This window comes from Sylvia atricapilla, chromosome 3 (genome assembly GCF_009819655.1).
Source record: "Sylvia atricapilla isolate bSylAtr1 chromosome 3, bSylAtr1.pri, whole genome shotgun sequence".
In the NCBI taxonomy this organism is placed as follows: Eukaryota; Metazoa; Chordata; class Aves; order Passeriformes; family Sylviidae; genus Sylvia; species Sylvia atricapilla.
In genome coordinates this window covers 93,125,232-93,146,817 of record NC_089142.1, presented here as the reverse complement: position 1 = coordinate 93,146,817, position 21,586 = coordinate 93,125,232, and the positions used below count along the sequence as shown (strand labels likewise).

Below are 21,586 nucleotides of genomic sequence, written 5' to 3'. Positions count from 1 at the left end.
TGGTAGTTTAAAAGCAATACCTCATTGGTTAAATAGGTTTTAGTTCATGCTTCCTTTTAGGTAATGATCTGAAAACATATTATCCTGATTTACACATAAAATCATGCTGAAAAGCATGTGGCATTCACTAGGATATGTGTGTTTAAGTAGAATTAAATTAGCAGTGAGAGTTATTAAAGAAATCTTCCATACTATTGTCCAGTGGACTGTGATCTGTAGAGGAATGAATAATAAATGAAGCGGTGTGTATGAGAGAAGTGCTATCTCACACACTGTGTTTTCACTCCATGTGTACGCATGCACAGACACACACGTGTGCATCTAGGACAATGTATGTTTGCTTTACTGAGATGTTTATTCTGATGAGGCTTTGAATGTTACACTATTCCATTGCATGCTAAATTATGACTATAATGGTAATTTTACACTGGGCAGTATTGAGTGCCTCCACTCTTTCTAAATCATTAAATGAAATCTAAATACTACTTAAATAAGAAAGAATTTTATTTTTTACTTCAGTGGCCAAGATTTCACTTAGACAGAAGTTTAGTTTGATCAAAAAGTAAAGAAGGTCTCATGGTTTACAAAAACACAGCCTTTTAATGAGTGTTAAAATGTAGCATTCTCTTTTCAAGGATAGCCAGAAAATACTATTTAAGAAATCTACACTGTGGGGAGTAGTTCATGGAGCTTGATAGAAGATTGTCTAAGAGAGAGAGTGATAGAGGACAAAGGAGTATTCCATTTTAAAGTTATTGATAATCACTGTTTTACAATTATGATACATTTTTTTCCAACGTGCATTTCTTTTGTTCCTTTTTTTTTAAGCTTTAAAACACATTGCACACAATATAAAGCACACCAAATCCTTAGTGTTACCTGATTGAATATATCTTAATTTCTTATCAAGCTCATTTGCCATGCTTAAAGTCAACAGTCAAAAAAACCCTGTATCTTAGAAATCAGGAATTTATTTTATCTACACCCTCGACTAAAATTGCAGTGCAGGTTCAAGAGTTCTTGGTAAGATTAAAAAAATAAAAACTGAATCCAAATGTTAATCCATAAATATGAAACTTTCTTTTGACCCTTACCCTGTAGTGGTCTGGAGTTACTAATGGGGTTAGGATTTCAACTCTTAATGGGACTTGGTGCATTAGTGTTTGGTATGCATGGAATTCAGCATTCAGTTTAATAAGTGGTTGACATTGGTGATGTCCCTTAATTTGCTTAAATCTAATTGGCTCTTTTATCAGTCAAACCTGTATGGATTGGCAATTGATCAGAAAGGGTCAGCCATGACTGTGCATGTACTTAAATGCTGGAACCACCAGTTAAAGCCACTGTTGCATAATAAGAAGCTGAAACCATGAGAAGAAATGATCTTCAGAGTCGGAAAGCAAAAGAGAGGAGAAGTTTTTCAGGATGTTCAAGTTCAGAACAAAGGCATTATGGAGTATATAAATTTTAAATACACTGCTTTTTGCCTCAAGACTTAAAGCTTTTTTTTTCCAGATGAACTGAAATCTTGTCTGAAACTGTCTTTGTTACATCAAAGAACTGCACAGAAAGCTAAAAGAGATGGAAGAAGCATAAAAGGGCATAGTTTAAAATGATTAGTGACAAATTTCATACTGCAGAGGTAGAAGTAAATTTTTTTGAGTTTTATATTTTTTTTCCAAAAAGAATAAATTTGTTGTATTTATCTCGTCCTAAACTGCTTCAGTAGGAGCTGTAAAAAATAATATATTAGCCATTGCTTCACATTAATTTGAAGATGCCAGGCAGTAAAAGATCTGGAAAACAAATTGTTTTAGAATAATTTCATTAGGTAAATCAACTGAAGGGATAGAGAAGATATAAAAACTGCAAAATTCTGGAAGGAGACCTTTCGCACAGTTTTTGCTTATACATTTTTCTCCTCAATGAGTGCTATTTCTAATGTAGTGGCACATAGAGGACCCCATTATTTTAGAATTGCTTTGTAATAAGGGATGGTGAGCTAGCAGAAAGGAAATTTGCCATCACTGCTGATAATAGCTTATTTTCTAGTTAAATCCATTTATTCCCTTTCTCTGGCCACCAAAGCCTGAGCATGGAAGGGAATGGGAAGAAGATGGATTATATGGAATAAATAGATGCAAAATGAAGGACAGGCTGCTGCTCTGATGGGAAGCAGGAAGGAGGAGTCTCAATCATCATGTACAAAGCAGGAGAAAGGACTGGATTTCCAAGTCATGACATGACATCTGAAGACTGTTGTGGATGGTAATTCTGTATCACATTGTTGCAGAGTTTACTCCCTGTGGATTCTTACCCTGGGGATTACAAACCATTAACTTGGTGCTGATTTATCTACAGTAAAGAGCCTCAAAGAATTGATACATACGTCCCATATAAAACATAAAAGGAAAGATATTCTGAAAAAAGAATCTTCCTAAGTCGTGAAGTGCCTCTTTAAACCCTGCCATGATTTATTAAGTATGTTGTTCGATTGTGTGCTCTGTCTGTGATTTGCACAACATTCGCACAATGTCTGGCAGGTAAAGATGTAAGATTTTGACTTAGACCCTTAAGGCCCTGTCCGTTGCTGGTGTCCTGTTTCTGTGTGGAATACTGCATGCCTTTCTTTGCCTGGGCTTGTTCTCAGCAGCAAAACTTGAGCCCACATATCTGTAGCTGTTTGTTCAACTTCTACAGGAGATGGTGTCTGCAACCAGAGGGTTTCAGTCACTGTAGTTTAAGTCGCAACACCTCAGAGACTGGATACTGAACCTTTTCATAGGACCTCTGATCTAATTATGCAAACAAGTAGGAACCACATCATACAACTCATACCCACATCTGAAAGCATTTGCTCGTGGAAGTTGATCACTGAAGCCAGCAGGCCTCCTTAGAGGAGTGAATATTCAATAAACAAATCAAACTGTTGCTAAGTTGGAATTATTTAGGAAGAAAAATTGAGCTTGAACATGCTAGAATTTTCCCTATGAGACAGATTTGTTTTCTCATTTTTTCTAATATTGCATTGAGTCATGCCATAAAATTTGTTTTGAAAGAACGTCCTTTGCTTCAAATTTCATGTATTTGAGATATCACTTGTTTTTCTCTTTTCCTTCTCCTCTTTCTCATTTTCTTCTTTCTCCTTTTTTTTTCTTTCTCCCTTCTCTCTTTAGAGAGAAATCCAGGGAAAAGAATCCAAGATGATTCTTCCGTTCTATATCTTCTGTGCTAACAGGAAGTTCTTAGTGAAAAGTTGTGACCATGTCTTTTATACATGTACTCTAAGGAGAGGCCAGGATAGAGTAGGGAGGGGGAAAAGAGCTCTCCTGCATCTCTTATCAATGATCTAGCTAATTACAGAGTGTCAGTAACAGCCTGTGTAAATTTTCCATTCCAGTTCCTTTTGTCCAGAAAGATGATTTCATGGGGAAATAAGGGTAGGATTCCAAAAGTGCTGTGTGAAAAACTGGGAGTTGTTCTACTGAAACAGTAATTCTTCTCTAATCTCTGCAGTATTGAACTGATTGTCATTTTCAGTAGTGCTACTTTCTTTTATTCCCCTCTCCCAGGTTGTTCAGCACACCTTTCAGTGAGCTTGTACTCTGTCCATTCTTGATTTTGGGTGGGTGTTTTGCATGGCAAGAGATGAGAGAAGGCTCTTTCCTGAGCAGAGGTGTCTTCAAACTCTGGCAATGGGAGGCACAGAGGTGCCCTCTTCGCTGCTTACTTTCCTAAATTGCAGCCAGTTGGGGCTCAGCCTAATTCCACACTTTATAAAGGTTGCTTTAAATTGAAGCTTAGTGTAAGTCCCTAGTCATAAAACTGAGGAGTTTTGCCAGCAGGCCATGACATTCCAGCTACGTCCTTTTCTTCTGATTGCCTCCTTCTCTTTGCCTTTTCACCCTGTGCTTTTGGGGCTGGGCAGATCTCCCATAGTTCGAGCTGTTCTTTCTCTGCTCCAGACACAAAGCACCTGCATTAATCAGCTCCTCAGTTCCTTCGTCTCTTCTAGAGCAGCATGAAACTGCTGGGACAAGAAGATCAAACCAGCAATTTTAGTTGCCTGGAAGAGCATGGATGTGTTTTGCTTGCTGAGAGAGAGCCAGATGAGACAGGGAAAACTGCAACAGCTAGCTGATCATCTATAAGCAGCCAATTAACCTCAGTGAAGAGGTCTCACTCAGGTCTTTCCAAAACCTTAGTCCTAGCATGAGATCCAGACTGTACTTAAGAAGTCTTAGAAGGAATCTGTACTAGGGAAGATGCCATGCTGAAAAACTACATCTTGATTGTACTTCAGAAATACAGAAGAATATATAAAAAAGGGGGAAATGGGCTGCTGTGGAATTTAGAGGTAGAATCGTTATTTAAAACTATTACCTACTGTCTCATTAACCTATTTCAGACCAATTTCAATTGTACACAAAAAAAGGACACAATTTAGATGAAGTGTGCCAGTTTCATATATTCTCAAGCTTATTCATGCTTGGGGTTTTTTGCTTTTGATTTTTCTTTTCATTCTGAGGAAATCTGACTAGATTTTCCAGTACTGTAACTGAAGTCAGCATTGTTTATGTGATAAGTTAGGCTCTGTTGAAGGAATTCTACAACAAAATGCTGTTGAAATTCCTGGTGAAAACATACAGAAGACATTTGAAAAATCACACTGTGAATTTTGTCTTTAGAACCATTTTCCAGATATATGTAAGTACTAGGAATAGGATCAATTTTTGTGTTACTTTGCTGAGATGATTTGCACTGTGTTTCTAAAAAGCTTGTGTTTTTATGCTTTCTTTTTTTGACAGCTCCTGGCCCTAAAGGTTTTGGAATAAAATTTCACTTTCATTAACTGTCCACAGAGGCAAATATCTGTGAGATTTTTGTTTGTTCTTTGTTTTGCTGAGAGTTTTTTGGTCATACCATTCCATATTTTCTGCACTTGAAGTGTCTAGATTATGGAAATTAGCTCGGTGATCATAAAGCATTTCAGTAAAGTGGCAAGGTTTGAAGTCATGAGCCTTCACTTTGCACATTCAGGAGGTTTTGAAGTTCCTCTGCCTGCAGTGAACTCTGTACACATCCAGCAAAGTTTTGGCACCCTGTTGCATGTTTTGTCATGTTTTTTATTAGGGAAAAAACGCTTCATGGGGGTGAAAACTAAAGGGTTTTTGAAGACCTTGCTGAGGTTTAAATGTACAGAGAATCAAATCACTTTTCTTTTCCTCTCTTTAGCTAGGGAAGTATCAGAGATGGTCTTTCTTAAGCATCATGGCCATACAAGTGCTTTTGCCTTTTTTTTTTGCTGGTCCTATATACAGCTAAAAAAATTACTCTTAGTAACTACATTTTGGGAGTTTTCTCTGTAGTTTGTAAAAGGATCTGAGATTGAATTAAAAATATCTGAAACTTTATATCTGAATTTTTAAAACGCTTTGCAGAAAAGAAGTATTTTTCCTTCATACAGCTAATTATTTGTTCTGGTATTATTTTAAGTTTGGCTTTTCCCTACTTTTTCTTAGTCTAGCACTTCTCGTTCTGTTACATCTATGTTGTTAACTTTAGTTTAGTTGGCTGAGTACCTGAGGAGAAATAAGCTGCTCTATAAAGGCAGAATAGGAGAGAAAATGGAAGTTCAGTGAGAATTAGTGACTAGAGTCACAGAGCTTCTCCTCCGGTGTTTCTATAATGTTGGTGTGTGCTATCCTCTTTCTTTTGACAAAGGCAAGTATAAGAGTCTCTAGCCCTTAATGGTAGATTCCTGGAATTTGACAGCTTTTTCCTCACTGTTCTTTTCTTTCTGAATGTTTTTTTTGTGACTGCATGTACATGCAGGTGCACACACAAAAATGTATATGACATATCAGTATATGCATGTTCATGTATACACAATTGCTTTCTTTTTTTTTTATCTTTGGATCTCTATGCAGATCATGCTTATTCCTCTGACAAAGAAATACTCTGCTCTTAGATTAATTCCAGCTGAGTAAAATGAGAAAGGAAATTAATGAATTTCATGTTACAGGGGGATATGTCCAGTATTGAATGATACTAATCCTTACTGTTTGTATACTGACCTATTTACTTTTATGATTTTTATAAATGTATCTGCTAATTCAGATTTCCAGTAGGCCTCCAGGTGACTGAGGGTTGCTATTCCCATTTTACAGACAGAGAGGCATGTGTTAGCAACAGAAGGTAAAAGAAAATTTTATAATCCTCCTCATGCTGAAAAGTATTATATACATGTCACAAAGTTTGTCAGCCTTTTGTCTTGTCTCTTAGCTTAGGCTAGGGGATTGCCTCTCTGTGAAAGGTGTCACCATAGCTTAATGCAGCCAGTGCGTACAGAGAAAATGCATGCATTCAGGTTGACTGAGTTAAGATTAAAAAATTGTAATAATACATATATAAAGAAAGGAATAACTGAAGAGATGGTATTATATAAAGAAAAAATACTTTTCTCTTGTTTTCTTTACATTGAAGTTGTGAGTGCTTCTACATACTAAGTAGCCTATTTGATAGGGTTATTCATAAGAAATTGATACTGCTGTCCAAAATTCTCAGCTGGTGGTTGTAATCTGAATTAATCAGCTGTAAATTTTATGTGTTGAGGATTTAGTCCTATGTTTGAAAAATAAAACAAAGGAGAGGAAGTTTCCTCTGGCCCTTTACTTTTTTGTCAAAAGATTGAAGAAAATCTGTATTTTAGAGAGTAAGTATTGCCAAAGTATTTAGTTTACTTCAACCTGTGATGAGTAGTGCTACATGTATTTTGGGGTAAATGCTCTGAAATATCTTGTGGCACAGAAGGCAGACCACATTCAGCCTGGTTTGGGTTTCAATCAAGCATGATGGTGTTGCAATGACTTTTAATCAATTAGACTACCTGATTTTGAACAAGATGATAGTAATCAAGGTCTTTTCAGTAAAAATACTTGTGAGCAGATAATTCATTGTTGTATATTGACACACTACCACCAATTCCAATAAATTTATGTATTCTTCAGTATTATCTAAAGAAATGAAGCCCAGAGATAATTCATATAAATGGCTTATTTGTTAAAAACGTCTAGAACACGGCATTAACTGATGGGTAGCTGCTTAATAATGCTGTATGAACATTCATATGTGGCTGGCTTGGCTATAAAAGGTTGTAATCCTTTTACCCTATTCATCAGAGAAGTCAGCTGTATATTTGGAACAGATTATTTCTGTGTGGGAATAGTCTTGCCTGAATTCCTTTTTATTCACCCTAAATATTAAATATTTTTTCTCCAGTATATAACACCTAGATCATATTTCTGTCAATTGAAACACTATTTTTAGTAGGGAACTGTGATGGGTTAAAAACAGTCAGGGATTTTTTGCCATAGTTAGGTGCAATGGAGGTGTTCCCTTTCATATTCTTTCATAGTTTTTCTCTGTTAGAACACTGGCGGGGAAAAAAGGAGAGCTGGATCATTTATCTTGTCTCCCAGTTGCTGGGCAGTGTACTAATTTCTGGATTCTTAAGCAGGAAATGCAGAATACTGTCCATCTGTCCTGTTGAAACTCTGCTGTTGAGTGTAGGGTGAAGTCTCATTTAATGGGGGGAAAAGAGAGCAGATGCTGTTGTAACATGGAGCTGATGACACTTCCCAGGCTGGGGTGAGGGAGCGTGCACAGCAGCAACACAGAGGAAAAGAGGAGAAGGTGCTGAATTCTGGGTGTTCGTGGCTCTGGATGTATGTTGTTCATCAGTGCTGATGCTCAGCATGAGCATCAGAATGTGATCCTATTGCTATTTTCTAATACAGCTTAATTTATTGATACTGCGGCTGTTGGACTGGACCATAACGTGAAGTGACAGCCATAGCATTGCAGTTGGCATTTGGAGGAGTGATAAGAATTCTTGTTTACTCTGTAAATGTGGTGGTGCAGATTTGTCAGCCTCCGCCTCATGTGTTACATAAGAGAATAATACACAGTGTTTTGTTGGTATTTTTCCTAATTATATCAGTTTTATTTCCAGAACTAAATTTTTGATTCTTCTCTATTCCATTGTGCAGATTACACCCCTGAGAGTTTTACACGTTGATCAATGGCAGGATTTGGTTATATAGGAAAAAACACTACATACTAGTGCTGATGACAGATACAATTAAATTAATTCTTTGCTGTCTCCTTTGATGTACACAGATTTTCCTCATTAATATTGATGGACTTCAGAGTCACAAGCACATGTTGGGGGTGGGGGGAGCAAAGCCCCTGAATGTTGTATTTTGCTTTTTGTGGAGCTGACTATATCACTTTATGTTTAAATGTAAGGAAAGCTGCTGACAGTTTTGATATATTAAATTATAACTGAGAACTAATTCAAGGATCAAAGATGCTCTTTGGGAGACATCACTTTACTGGTAGGAAAAATCATTACCTTTTTTCCTAGCCTCATGTATTTGTACTGTATGTCTTGGAAATATCATTCCCTACAGTTTCTGAATCTTGATGTTTAATTTAACGCAAAGGTCTTTGAGCAGCACAATGGGAGGGAGGCTTCTGTTAGTGAAACCTCGTAGAAGGAAATTGAAATGTACATGTTTTTTCTCATTTATCAAAGGAGTGCAAAAATCTAAACTGACATTTTATATCAAATGAATTATGAACTGTGTACCTCGTACCTAAGGGAACAACAACTAAATTAGACTTTTGTTAAAAAGAGAGAGAGAGAATAAAAATAGGCTTTTAATAAAATATACAGTCATTTTTGCTATTTTGTCTGAATCTGACATATACTATACTTTGCAGAAAAAAACTATAGCATATAGTCTACTTCAAAGTCTGTATGCTTTGAATTCTGTAGAGTGAATTGAGAAGCAGGTTAAGATGACACACAAACCAGAGTTTCTACTTAATAGATACTGTTGCTTTGATATTTTTGTTTTCAGCCTTGCCCAACTCGAGTGAACAGGAAAAGTTAATATGCTTTTTAATAGCGTGAAGATTGGAGCAAAGTACTATATTCTTGGGGGTAGGGGCATTGTTAAGGTTTTTTTTTTTTTATTGGTTTGGTTTTTCTAAACTTCCATTTGTGAGAATGTGGTTGCTACTGAAACAGACTTCCAGGAAGCAAAATTCTACAAGACACTTGATGGAACCTTAAGTAATCAATTTTCAAAGAATTATGCACTCAGTAGTCTACTGGTGTGACTTCTACTGTCTTGAGGTAAACAACATTTTTTGCAAGCAAAGATGAGATGCCCAATCTGTAAAGTTGGAGTTTTTGACTCATTTTGACAATGGGTCAAAGTCTTTCTGTGATTACAATATATATCATAAAGAATTCAGTAGTAGTTGTGAACAAAAGACAGATATGTGACGCCTTGATTACTAGGAGCAGAAACTTTAGGGACACTCTTTCTGCAAGTAAGGAAAGAATTTGAGAGGAAGTCTGTTCTGGCTGCAGTTGTTTTGTGGTCAAAAGGTAGTCCAGTAACCTGAATCTCACACATACCTGTAGGATATGCAAGGTATTATAAGACTACACCACCAACTGTGTGTAGTGGCTCCCTAACAACAGCTAATCTGTCATCTTGTCAGATCCATTTTCTGTTTATGGGCACTCTCAAGCTTGGTTTCCATCAGAAACGGTAGTATTTCACACTATCTATTGTGTATCACAGAGAAATTTATGGATTTAAAATAACTACCTATAACCTTATTGTGGAACTAATTTATTTGCACCCCTGCATTGTTCTCAAGTCTGTACATACAGAGATATATAAAGTGAGACTTCTGTCAAAATACACATCAGTTGGTAACACTGGATTTTTCTACCAACAGTTGACTGTTCTTTAACAGTCCACCAGCACATCCATGCTGCAGGAGTGCAGTAGGAAGAGACTTCTTATTTAATGACACTTCTTATTTCTGTGAGAATGTTCACATATTTTCCAGTATCCCATTTATCCCATTTGCTTTACCTTTCAGCTGAGGTTGCTATATTTTCTTAGTTTCTTTTGCCATTTTAGATGGAGGTATAGAATCATAGAATCACTTTGGTTGGAAAAGATCTTTAAGGTCATCAAAACCAACCATTAACATGACCAGGTCCACCACTAATCTGTGACCCTGAGCACCACAACTGCACACCTTTTAAATACCTCCAGGAATGGTGACTCCACCTTGCCCCTGGGCAGTCTGTTCCAATGTTTGACAACCGTGTATAGTTAATAATCATTTGCAGAAGCCATGTCCACTTGCTCGAGTAGAATGGTGCTTTCTGGTTTTGAGTGTCTGGTGTTATCCTTTTTCCTTCAGTCAGATAATAAATCAATATTAAAAATTAATTTTTAACAGATTATGCTTCAGAACAAAGCATTTGCTTCTTTTAACATCACAATCTCTGTGTGTTTTCTCCTTTTTCTTTTAACTTTCTCTTCTTCTATGATGTTAGAGTCCCCTTTAGAGAATTATTAGGCTGAAAAAGAGTTAATTGGGAAATCATCTCATGCCATCTTCTTTCCTCAAAATTGTAAGTTATCTCAATTTTGGTAAGTATTTGTTTAGTCTGATGGAGATTTGAGAAGTTTTTTGCAGAAGTTTAATCCCATTGTTGTGTCTTCTGTTTCCCAGGACACACAGAAATATGTGTCCTAGGAAACATTCTCTGTCTTTCCAAAACTTCTGCGAAGTTGAAGATTCTGATGCATCTATCCTTATTGTTCCTTTAAATACATAGGTTTAAATTTTCTTTCCTGGACTTTTTCTAACCATGAGTGATAAAATTTGATTTTTTTGCTGTTGTTGTTGCTTTTGGAGAGTCTCTGGATTTCCAGAACTATCTAAGAATTGTTTCATTTCAAACAAGAAGCTACAAGCTTAAAAGCCACCCTGCATTCCTCTGAAATTCTGGAATCAACATTAATAAAAAGATTTTTATTTAGCCAAGATGTTCCTTGCTAGCAATCTAAAGAATCTCCCCAGAGAAGTTTCCATCGGTGTGGAAGGTACCATGCCTGCCTCTGGTTATAGCTTTCTGATGCCAGATACTAATTATAAAGCCATAACATTTTGAAGATGATGTCAAATTCATTTGACTTTTGACTTTATAAAAACAAACAAAAGAACCCAAACCCAAAACTGCTAAAAAACCAGCTACAAGAAATTTCAATAGTAATAATAATAATAATAGACATGCAATCTCAAAAAACTCCCAAACTTAATCTCCAAACCTGCTTCATGCAGGAAGCTGAAGTTGGATCTTATTCCTGCTGCTTATGCCACATTGGTCCACCTAAGTTAAAACAAGAAAATCTGATAATTTCTTAAAGCTATTTCACAGAGATATTTTATTTACCGGTAGCCAGAGTCACAGTTAACCAGAAAGAGTTGTTTGTTTAATTGCAGTTTCTGCCTGATTTCAGAATACCATTCCTTATGGTTTTTCTTCACAGAATTAAAAAAAAAATAAAAAAAATTGTTATATGGCAATATTGGCTTGCCATCCTTTTGAACAGTCTGAATTTGCTTTGCTGGGCAGTTATAAATGCTAGCCAATGTCCTTACTACAGGTATTAAAATCATTAATGATTCAGTTAATTGCTTATTGGAATTCTTTTGTAGCTTTTAGAGTTTAATAGAGTTCTTGCTGAGTAAGATGGACAAACTTCCACCTAACATAAGGAAGGAAGGCAGGTTACTTCCTATGGAAAAATTAGGTGACAAATGTCTAAGACATTTTTATAGTCTTGAACTCAGTGAAATGTAACATTTAGGAAAGGAGCATCTCCTACATATATTTCCACTTGAGACCCATGCCCAGGTTGTCGATGTTGAGGTTATACATGAAGGAGGGGAAGGTCTGATTTTTTTGTTTTGTTTTTTCCTGGAATATATTAATAAGGAGTTAGTAGTCTGCTTTGGGATTTCAAAAGGCAATTCTCTTGAACTTCTGATCTGCAGGTCATAGAGTAAAGTCCAAGTTGATTTTTAGGACCCTACTATAACTATGCTCTGCAGCTAGGAGTACCAAACAGTGGAAGTGCAGAAAAATCCACAATTAGAGCTTGCACACTCAATCCAGATAAAGATAAATTTTAGATTTTCCCCAAACATCTTAGTTTCATTTTTCTGAATGATATTGTCCCATGCAAATCACATTAAAGATTAATGCTGAAAGTGAAGAGATTTACAAAACTGGTTTTTTTTTCAAATGAAATTACTATTACAGAGAGCAGAGGTATAAAACAGGATCATGAAGAGAGAACAAGATATTTCTCTGTGCCCTGTTTATATTATACTTCTGAAAAGAAAATTTCACTAACATGAAGTGTGAACAAGTTTGGACTTCCTCTAAGTTTACAACGGCTTTAAGCTACTTCTTTATATCTCTCAATTTGCTTTTTGCCAAAATACAGCTTCCTTTCTTCCCAAGATAAATGTGTCAGAGAGGGGAAAGCAAGAGGGCCACCATGAACCTTTCACATTGTGTGTTCCAAACTGCAAGGATGTGCATTGAATAAGGGTGTCCTTGGTATATGTCTTGTTAGATGGAGCTGTTTCTGTAACTGAAAACATCCAGCAGTGAAATTATAAAATTAGAAAGAAAATCCAAAAATATTCTGTGCATTCTGTAGTCATTGAGAGTGGGAGAAATAACATGGTTGCACATATATATTAAGTGAAAAAAACAAGAACAACTCTAATTTATATTCGGTATGTGCTGAGAAAGAAAAATAATGGGGAAACAGTTAAAAACCATGCCAGAGTAAACTTCAATGAGCCTGTGAAGATAAGAAACAGAAAAAAGCAATCTTCTGCTTTGCCAAGAGAAAAAGGTTTATAACTAGCATGCTGTTCTAGTGATGACATATGGCCCAGCATCATGGCCTGTCTTTCTCTGAAATGAAACTAAAATACATGCCCAAGTTGAGAATTATGGGGAGAGTGATGACTGGAACTATTTGGGCCAAGCAAACCACTAGATAACAGGCATACCTGAGAAAATGTCAACATGCCAAACAGGTTGCCATAAAAAGAGCCATAATAAGATGATCTCTGTATGGGCACCGAAAATAGAAAATGAATCAGGAGTACCTAAACAAACACTACAATGAGATAAAGAAGTGGAGTTTGTGACTTGAACCTAGAAAAGAGGAAGAGTAGTCATGACAGAGCAAGACACACATCTAAAGGCAATCTGAGTGGAACTTTTCCTTGCTGTTTTGGTACATATGTTGGAGAGCCTACTTTCCTCCTCCCCTGTAGTTAAATCCCTGCAGCTATCATTTGCATCCATGTGTATGAAATATATTCTGATAAGATACAAATGCTAAACATTTTATATATGCAGATGTGGCAAATTGTAGAGTTAGGTATTCATAGCTCTGAACCCTTCTAGCTGCTTATCTGGAGATAATATGGATACATTGGGGTGAGTGTATCTGATCACTGTTAAAAGTGTGAGTTTGCATGAATTTTATAGATATGTAATCAAGCTCTGCTGGCTTTTCTTCTTCTTATGAAGGGTTAATAATGGAGACATTTTTATAATTAAATAATCATTTATTGTCCTAAAAGTAGTTCGCCTTTTAATAGTCCTGCTCAAAGTTGTCCACTTTCAGAAAATTTACATTTCAGATAAATCCTTATTATAAATATAATGAATACCTCTCAGAAAAAAAATAAACCTTCAGCATGGAATAAACTTTTAAGCACAGTCATTTCACACAATACTGGCTGTCCTAAAATAAACAAATACTTAAAAAGCTGACTATTTTTGCACATGTTATTTAAGATAAAGAAATTGAGGCAAAAAATTGAAACACTTTTCAAAGGCTGCTTAGCATTACTGGCTGAAGACGGATCAGATCTTTCTTGATCCATCTGCATGTACCTGAGTATTTGGAATACAATGTATCATTGTCATCTTGAAACAGTCTTTAGTTTTTATTGTTTTGTGGAATTGTTTATTAATTATTTGATTAGAATTGACATCTGATTAAATATTTTATTCTGCCTTTGTAGTCTCTTGGTATACAAAGCATGACTTTCTGCCCCGCTAAGTGAGGATTTACTGGGCTAGATGTTGATTCAGTAGGTTGCAAGTGGAGTGCTTGCCCCCTGAGGGTCATATTAAAGCTCGAGGGGAGATTTTTGAACAACACTGCATCTTAAAGATGATATATCAAGCTGATAGATACATGGCTCTTCTGTTGAGAAATTCACAGTAGAATTATTGCTTGTTGCCAGTTATTACTTGGGTAGTAAGGAGTCTCTTGGGGATATGGATTGGATAAAAAGGGTTAAGCTGGGGGAAATGTTACACTGAAGACCTTGGTGATGAGGAATGCTTGAAATAGTCAGAGGATGTTTTGTGTGCAAATTAGAATTACCATTTTGGGGGGTAAGTGCTCTGCCGTTTTAATGAGCAAATCGTGATTAGTTTAATAGAGCACCTTTCTCATTATGACTCAGCAGAGACTTGACAATTTATTTGCTGTTCCCTTCTGCCCCCCTGCCCCATTCCTTTCGAGAATACTCACTAGTACATCACTGAGGAAATTCTCTGTGGGCTACAGGAAGCCTTGCAGATAAACACAATTGCTGTATATGGAAACATGTTGGTTTGAAAGTAGTGGGTTTGGCTTGTTCTACGGATCAGGCGACTTTCACAGTAGAGATTTGTCCAAATGTTCTACTCTTCCCTATGCTGTGCTTTTGTTGGTAGAAGAGATTTGAACATTTAGCTGAGATTACCTACTCCGTTAAAATAACATCCACACTGTGGAATTGTTATTGACATTTAGACGGCTACATCTTTGTTTTTTGATGAACACTCCTGTATCGCTATAATAACCACCTCTATACATACGTAAAGCTTAATCTGAGCTTTTACTCTGTAGATCTCAGTAAGCTTTACAAAGAAGGATAAGTATTATTATCTCCTTTTAACAGATTGGTTAATGAAAGACAAAGGTGAAGTGATGTGTCCTGACAGAACTGCAAATAAATTTAACACTTTTGCCTCCTCAGTGAGTTGCCTCACACTTTCCCCTCAATAATGTGAACTTTGACTTCCTGGCCAAATTACTAAGTTAGCCGACTTAGTTTTGTTAGATTAGATCTAAACTAAATAGATTTGTTCTTAGATGTAGCTTTTTTTGCAGTGTAGGATTTCTGTGTGAACTTTAAAAACTGGTGCATTTTAATCTGCAGACAGTTCAGTTTCAAATGAAGTAGCACCCTGCTTTGAAGGGATATTCACTCTTTCTGTTGGTGTCTGCTTAGAAAAACACTTAAAACTCTAAACTAAAACTTTTTACTTTAATTGCACCATCTTTCTCATATTGTCTCAGTTAACCTTCATCTTCACCTTATAAAGGATGCCAAAATAATGCCTTGATACCTCTGAGTACTGTACTTTACATCCATAAGTTTTAAAACCTGTTATTGCACAACTTAAATCCAACTCTGCTTATGTTGCTGCTAAACAGAACAATGTATGTATGTATGTATGTATGTAAGGTAAATAAATGTGTTCTCCACTTTATTGTGAAAGTGAATGTCATGTGCAGACATTTGGTGTACAAATGTTTGTTTTTGATGGCTCAGCTGGAGCTGGAGGGATATTGGGGCTGTTTAAGTTAAGCCAGCCACCTTCTTCCCTCTGAGGTAAGGTGCTCACAGGCTTTTTATTGGCCTTGAAGGTGTTGGCATGGGATTTGCAGACCATGAATTACGTTAGTCTCAGACACTTTCTGGATTTGGAAACAGGAGGATTTTCAGGTTTACTTTGGATTTACTGGAATCTTGTTGCTTGATGTAGATAGCAGCATCAGGAAGGAACATCCAAACGCAGTCAGGCTGGCTCAAGCCTCCATATTATATGTTTTCTTTTTCATGGTGTCAGAGATGAGCAGAAGGGAATGAGGGAAGCTGAAGGTCCTGTTCTACTTCATCTTGTCCTGAAAAAACCAGGAGGACTGTAAAACAACTATAAGACATACCTGATAACTCCTGTACTCCAGAAACCACCTTTTAGTAAAAATTTTGTGTGATACCTGACAGACCTTGAAATTAATGTAAAGGGAACAAGTTTCTTAGGTTGAAGCAGGACATGTTTTGTGCCTTTCTCTGTAATATAGTTTGGATCTGGAGATGAAAAATGTTGAAGTGCCCCAGATATAAGTACAATCAGAGTAAAAATATTAGATGCTAGTTCACATATCTGTTAACATATGTATCAGTATAAATAAAAACAATTACATGTGACTGATTTTTTTTTTGGAGTTGATGCATCTTTTTACCTGTCTCAGGGAGAGAATGACTCAGACAGTGTATCACACAGTCTGCTTCTTCCCTCTTAGTAACCACCTCATATAAAGGTGGTAAATGAAAATCATAAAGCTTACTGTAAATTACTGTTTGCTCATCTTAAAACTTGCAACTTAGACCCTGAGGCTTACAACTACACTTTAAGTTAGGGATCTGTGAGACTGGTTTTTCTCCACTAGAGACAAGAAGAAAATAACGGTAATGAAAAGGAATTTCTGTTGGAAAGACCAAAGGAAAAAAGCAAATGGTAACAACTGGACCATGAAAAGCAAAACTATTATACAAGAGTTTAAATGACAAAGGCAGTAACTTTCCAGTGTTTTAACTCTAGAAAAGAGCTACAGAGATATGGCTACAGATGTGTTATATATAAAAGTTACAGATGTGTTTAAATACAGAAAGTTTCTTCAACAGATTGATTTCTTGTTAAAGAAAAAGCAAAGCCATAAACTCACAGATGTAAATTGTCATAGTTCTTTTTACTGCATGCAGTGAAATTTGCAGCAGTTAAAGGTCATTGGTGGTTTCGTTCCTGACACATTCAGATCTGCAGTTCCTTGGACTTCATAAAAATTAATTTCCTTAACAAAACAGTGGGCTTGAGACCGAGACTCCAGTGAATCTATTTTGATTTCTACCTAAAGATGTTCTTAACTTAACATTTCATCTGTTTTCTTTTTAAATTATTAATTTATAAGGGTGAGAAGGTATCTGAATGATTAAAAACTCTGATCAATTTTACTCGTGCTGGGTAACATTTATGTGAGCAATTCCTTAGCTTCTCAGGGTGGCAGAGCTGGGCACAGGGCGAAGTATATAATATTTGAACAGGTGGTAGAAAATATGTTGCTTCTGAATTGCTTTTGGTGTTTGGAGGTTTGCTTTTAGCAAGATGATATTCACGTATTGGAAAGAAGAAAATTAAGAAGCAGCATTGTTCAGTAGTGAAAATGTTAAACTAAATGGACCATGTTAACATTACTGTTGATCCTGAGGAACAGTTTTTCCAGTATATGGAGCATTTTGTTTCCACGCGGCATATGTTCTCCATGGTTTTCTCTGCTCTAATTCATCCATGTTTTTCAACAGCTCCAGATGGCGTGATGCCTCCAAGGCTTTCATCTGCCACTCCGACCAGTCTTCAGGTTGTCTGGTCTACACCAGTTCGCAACAATGCCCCAGGCACACCCAGCTACCGACTCCAGATGCGGCGGAGGCGTTCTGCTGGTGACATTTTAGAGTACGCGGAGCGCAATGAGACCATGTCCACTGCTGAGCGAGAGAGCCCCCTTCCCTTGAACACAGCTCACCTTTAGGGTGGCTGGTCTTGTTCCAAGACATAATGTTTTAGTCTTCCTTGCCATGCTGGGATGTGTTCTGAAGTAACTCGTGCTGTTTTTCTTTGCAGTTTGCTTCCCAACCCTACTGCTTCCTTACGGCACAGGGTCGGAGACCTGCAACCCTACACTGAGTATGAGATGAGAGTGGTTGCCTCCAATGGTTATGGCAATGCTTATAGCAACTGGACTTCAATGACTACAGCAGAGGACAGTAAGCAGTCAGATCTTATTTAGCTTCCTTTAGCAGAAAATACAAATAACAGTCCAGCGGCCATTGTACTTAATTTCTTTGAGTTATCTAGCTTTCTCAGTTATATAGCAGTAATGTATTTCCTTCTCTAGAATTAACTTGAAGTAAAAACTCCTAAAGGATCAAGTATCTGTTGTCTTATATATACATTTAAAAATATGGATATTTACATACATATTTTGTGAAGGATTATCTTATTTCTGTATAGAATATCCCTCCAGCAACATATGGTGAGTTCAAGATACACGTAAATACAGCTTTATAAGTGATGTTCCTTTATATTCAGGGACTTTACTCTGATTTCAGTCATATCAGAGAAAATAAGTTGAAGTTAATGGTATATGGCAGTTGTCTTATCTCTGTGTTGAGAATACTCAAGCTATCACAGAACTTTTCCTTCCCAGTGATCTTTGTTAATTCAAAGTGGTGACCTACTGGTCTGAAATTGGGCTTGTCATTATCAATCCCATCACTTCCATTGTTAGTAGTTCTATGTTTTCCAGACTCACTCCCCACAGTTTTTTCAACAGTCCCTTGATTTAGTAACCAGCTTTCAGTGTACCAGTACAATCAGTTATTTGACAGGATAAGATTTGCACCTGATTCAATATGTAAGCAAAAACATATGACAAAATTTGAGCTTGTTGTTCATAATACAAATAAAAAACAAACAACTTCCAGCCGTTTTTTTTATTATTTTAAGAAACTGAGCTATCAGCTTTCTTGTATCAGGTAGCAGGATATCTAACATTGGTTTAGCAAATAATCAGTGCTGGTGACTCAACTTGATTTTCGTCCCTTCTCTAAATGGAAAGCTGTCTACGTTGAGAAAACACTGAGCAGAAAATGTTTTTTCTCACAATTGTAAAGCATTTTTCTTTGAAGCTGAGCAGATTATTCACAACAGAACTTTATCTGATAAATTCATTTAGCCTCCAAAGGTATTAATGCTTCTATGAACACATTACCTGTAAGTAAATGCAAGTTCTGAACTTGGTTTTAGATACCAGAGCTGTGTTATCTACCTGTAGCAATCCTTGTTGAAATTCAGTTATTTCATTACATTTTTTGCTAGCGAAAGTGGATACAATATTATTGAACTTGTCTGAATTCATAGTGAAAATGTAACCAGTCTCCTATAACTATTTTGTTCAAATTGCAATAATTATTTGGCCCTGGTCTGATAGTTCACAATACTGTTTCTTTTCACATACAAGGAGAACAGAAGTACATTTAAAAGGCATCACTTGTTACTGATATAAAAATTATTTTTGTGCAAAGTAGTAGGTGTACAATTTTAAAATTCTCTTTTGAGGAGTTAGGGGTAGGGTGGAAAACCTACACAGGAGATGCAACAGTATCCAACAACCCTTGTCATTTAAAAAAAACCACCCAACTTTCAGTGGTGACAGAGGACTCTGCAGTGTCACTGTGGAGAGCTGCCATCTGTGAAAGGATATTCGGCTCAATTGCTTAAGACTGAATGATTGTCATTGGGTCTAAACAGTATTTTTGTCAAGGTTTCAACATGTTTCTTGTGAAACTGCCTATACTGACAGTTTGTTGCAGAAGTACACTTAATTCCGGGCCCTGCTAACCAACAGACTTCAGCTTTTTAAAGTGCAATTTGTTAGTGGAAATTTCCTATATCTCTTATTCTGTTGAGCTAGATGTGTGTCTGCACACATCTTGTTCTTATTGAATGTGTGTATTGAACATCTGTATTGATGTCCTTATTGAATTTTATTCAGTAAATATATGTAATTTTTTGTTTCACCAAAGCATAAAGTATCTGTAGGCATAAAATATATGCATGTGTGCACATACACTTGACGGCAATAGATGTGAATCAACACATCCACTTTTAAAGTCAGTAGAATTCCAGTAATAAAAGCTGATGATTTCACAGTATATCTATGTACTATATTTAATTTATGATAAATATCTGGTAAAATAGGAGGATATTGGGAATTGTTAGGGGAAAAATTAGCAAGTGCTGCCGTAAAATTATGTTGTATCTGACAATGGAATGTCTTAATATACATATCAGTAGGTTTGGGGTATTTTTTAAAGCAAGAAAAACATGCAATAAAGAATTTTCAAATACTTCCATTTAGATGATTGTGACACTAGTAACTGATTCCATGCATTTTTTAAAGTCTAACCTGCCCATGCCAGATAACAATAATATACATAACTATGAATATTTCAAAACCTGCTAAACATGCATTAATAAAAGATGTTTGTTCCAGTGATCTTGGTAAGTATACCACCAGACTATTTACTGCCAGAATATCTACAGATAGAAACAATTGATGAAGTTTCTGAATTAGAGCTTGCTTTCAGTAACTTGAATGTAAATTTCAGATAGCCCTTTTGCAATCAGTGTAAAGACCACTGCACTGAGAGGTCAGTATATACCATTGAACTGAGAGCAGAATCTCATATATTGTATGCAGAAATAAATCTGAACCTTTTAGATACAATAAAGGAGATAAAAGTTAGGTTTTCCCTTTAGCTGTGGGGAGCCTTTGAGCTCTCTGAGATTTGCAAAGACATTGGTTACAGTTATCTGAAGCTTCCCCAATGGCAGCTGCAGGATTCCTATGGTGTAGATTTAGGACTTGCAAATTTATGTTGTTTGATGGCAATGCAATTGGTGTAATTTTTGTTCAGAGGGATATCTTCCAAATGAGAAGGATGCTTTTTGTAGTGTGCTTAAGAAAATACAGCATGATTTAGACAAGTTCTAAGATAGCAAAAATTCAAATTTAAAGAAAAGCTTCCTGTTACTTTTATAAGCTTTTAAACACCCCAGAACCTGTCTGCATCCCAGTGAGCTGCATACAGCAGAACATCTCAGTGACCAGCACATTATCTGCCATGGCTGCATTTCGGTTCTGTGGGTGAGTGTACAATTCCAGTATGGAGAGTTCTTACTAAAGCCCTTTTAAAAGTGCCTGGTTTACACTAGCTGGAAAAGAAGATTTTGCAAATTACCCAGCAGGCAGCCCAATTTTTTATTTTTTATAAGTCCATCTCTTTTATATATAATTAAGTTATAGGCCAGCCCAGTGTTTCTTCACAATAAGTAAGGGCAAAGCACACAGTAGTCACTGGAGATCATTACATATGAAGTTTCTGGAGATAAAAAAGCAATTGAAAAAAACAAAAAAGAGCTCCTGCAATGTATCTGCTGAGCTACTTCTTGTCAAATCAGGGAAGCATTATTCCTATCATAGGGAGTGCTATGCTGTGCTTCTCTGTCATGCTTTGGTCCCAGGTTGAAAAGCCTTAGTCTGTGGTGAGATCTCATCACAGATTGAACTCCCTCATGAGGGGAAGGGGAGAGGCAGGCACTGATCCCTTCTCCGTGGTGACCAATGACAGGACCCAAGGAAATGGCCTGAAGTTGTGTCACAGAACGTTTAGACTGGGTATTAGAAAAATTTTTTTTCTCTGAAAAGGTGGTTGGATACAGGAACAGACTCTCCAGGGAAGTGTTCACAGCCCGAGCCTGACAGAGTTCAGGAAGTATTTGGACACCACTCTCAGGCACATGGTGTGACTCCTGGGAATATCCTGTGCAGAGTCAGGAGTTGTGCTTTGATGATCCTGATGGATCCTTTCCAACTCAAGATATTATAAGATTCTGTGATCCTCCTAAATCTTCCTGATG

At 36.6% G+C, this 21,586-nt stretch overlaps 1 protein-coding gene across 1 annotated transcript in view; it reads left to right on the top strand.

Annotated features, from left to right (window-relative positions):
* USH2A (usherin) overlaps nt 1–21,586 on the top strand; it is a 377,078-nt gene that overhangs the window by 220,107 nt on the left and 135,385 nt on the right. The window contains exons 39-40 of the mRNA XM_066316187.1: nt 17,407–17,557; nt 17,726–17,868. Coding sequence (XP_066172284.1) covers nt 17,407–17,557; nt 17,726–17,868 — 294 coding nt within the window. The remainder of the gene's footprint in view (nt 1–17,406; nt 17,558–17,725; nt 17,869–21,586) is intronic.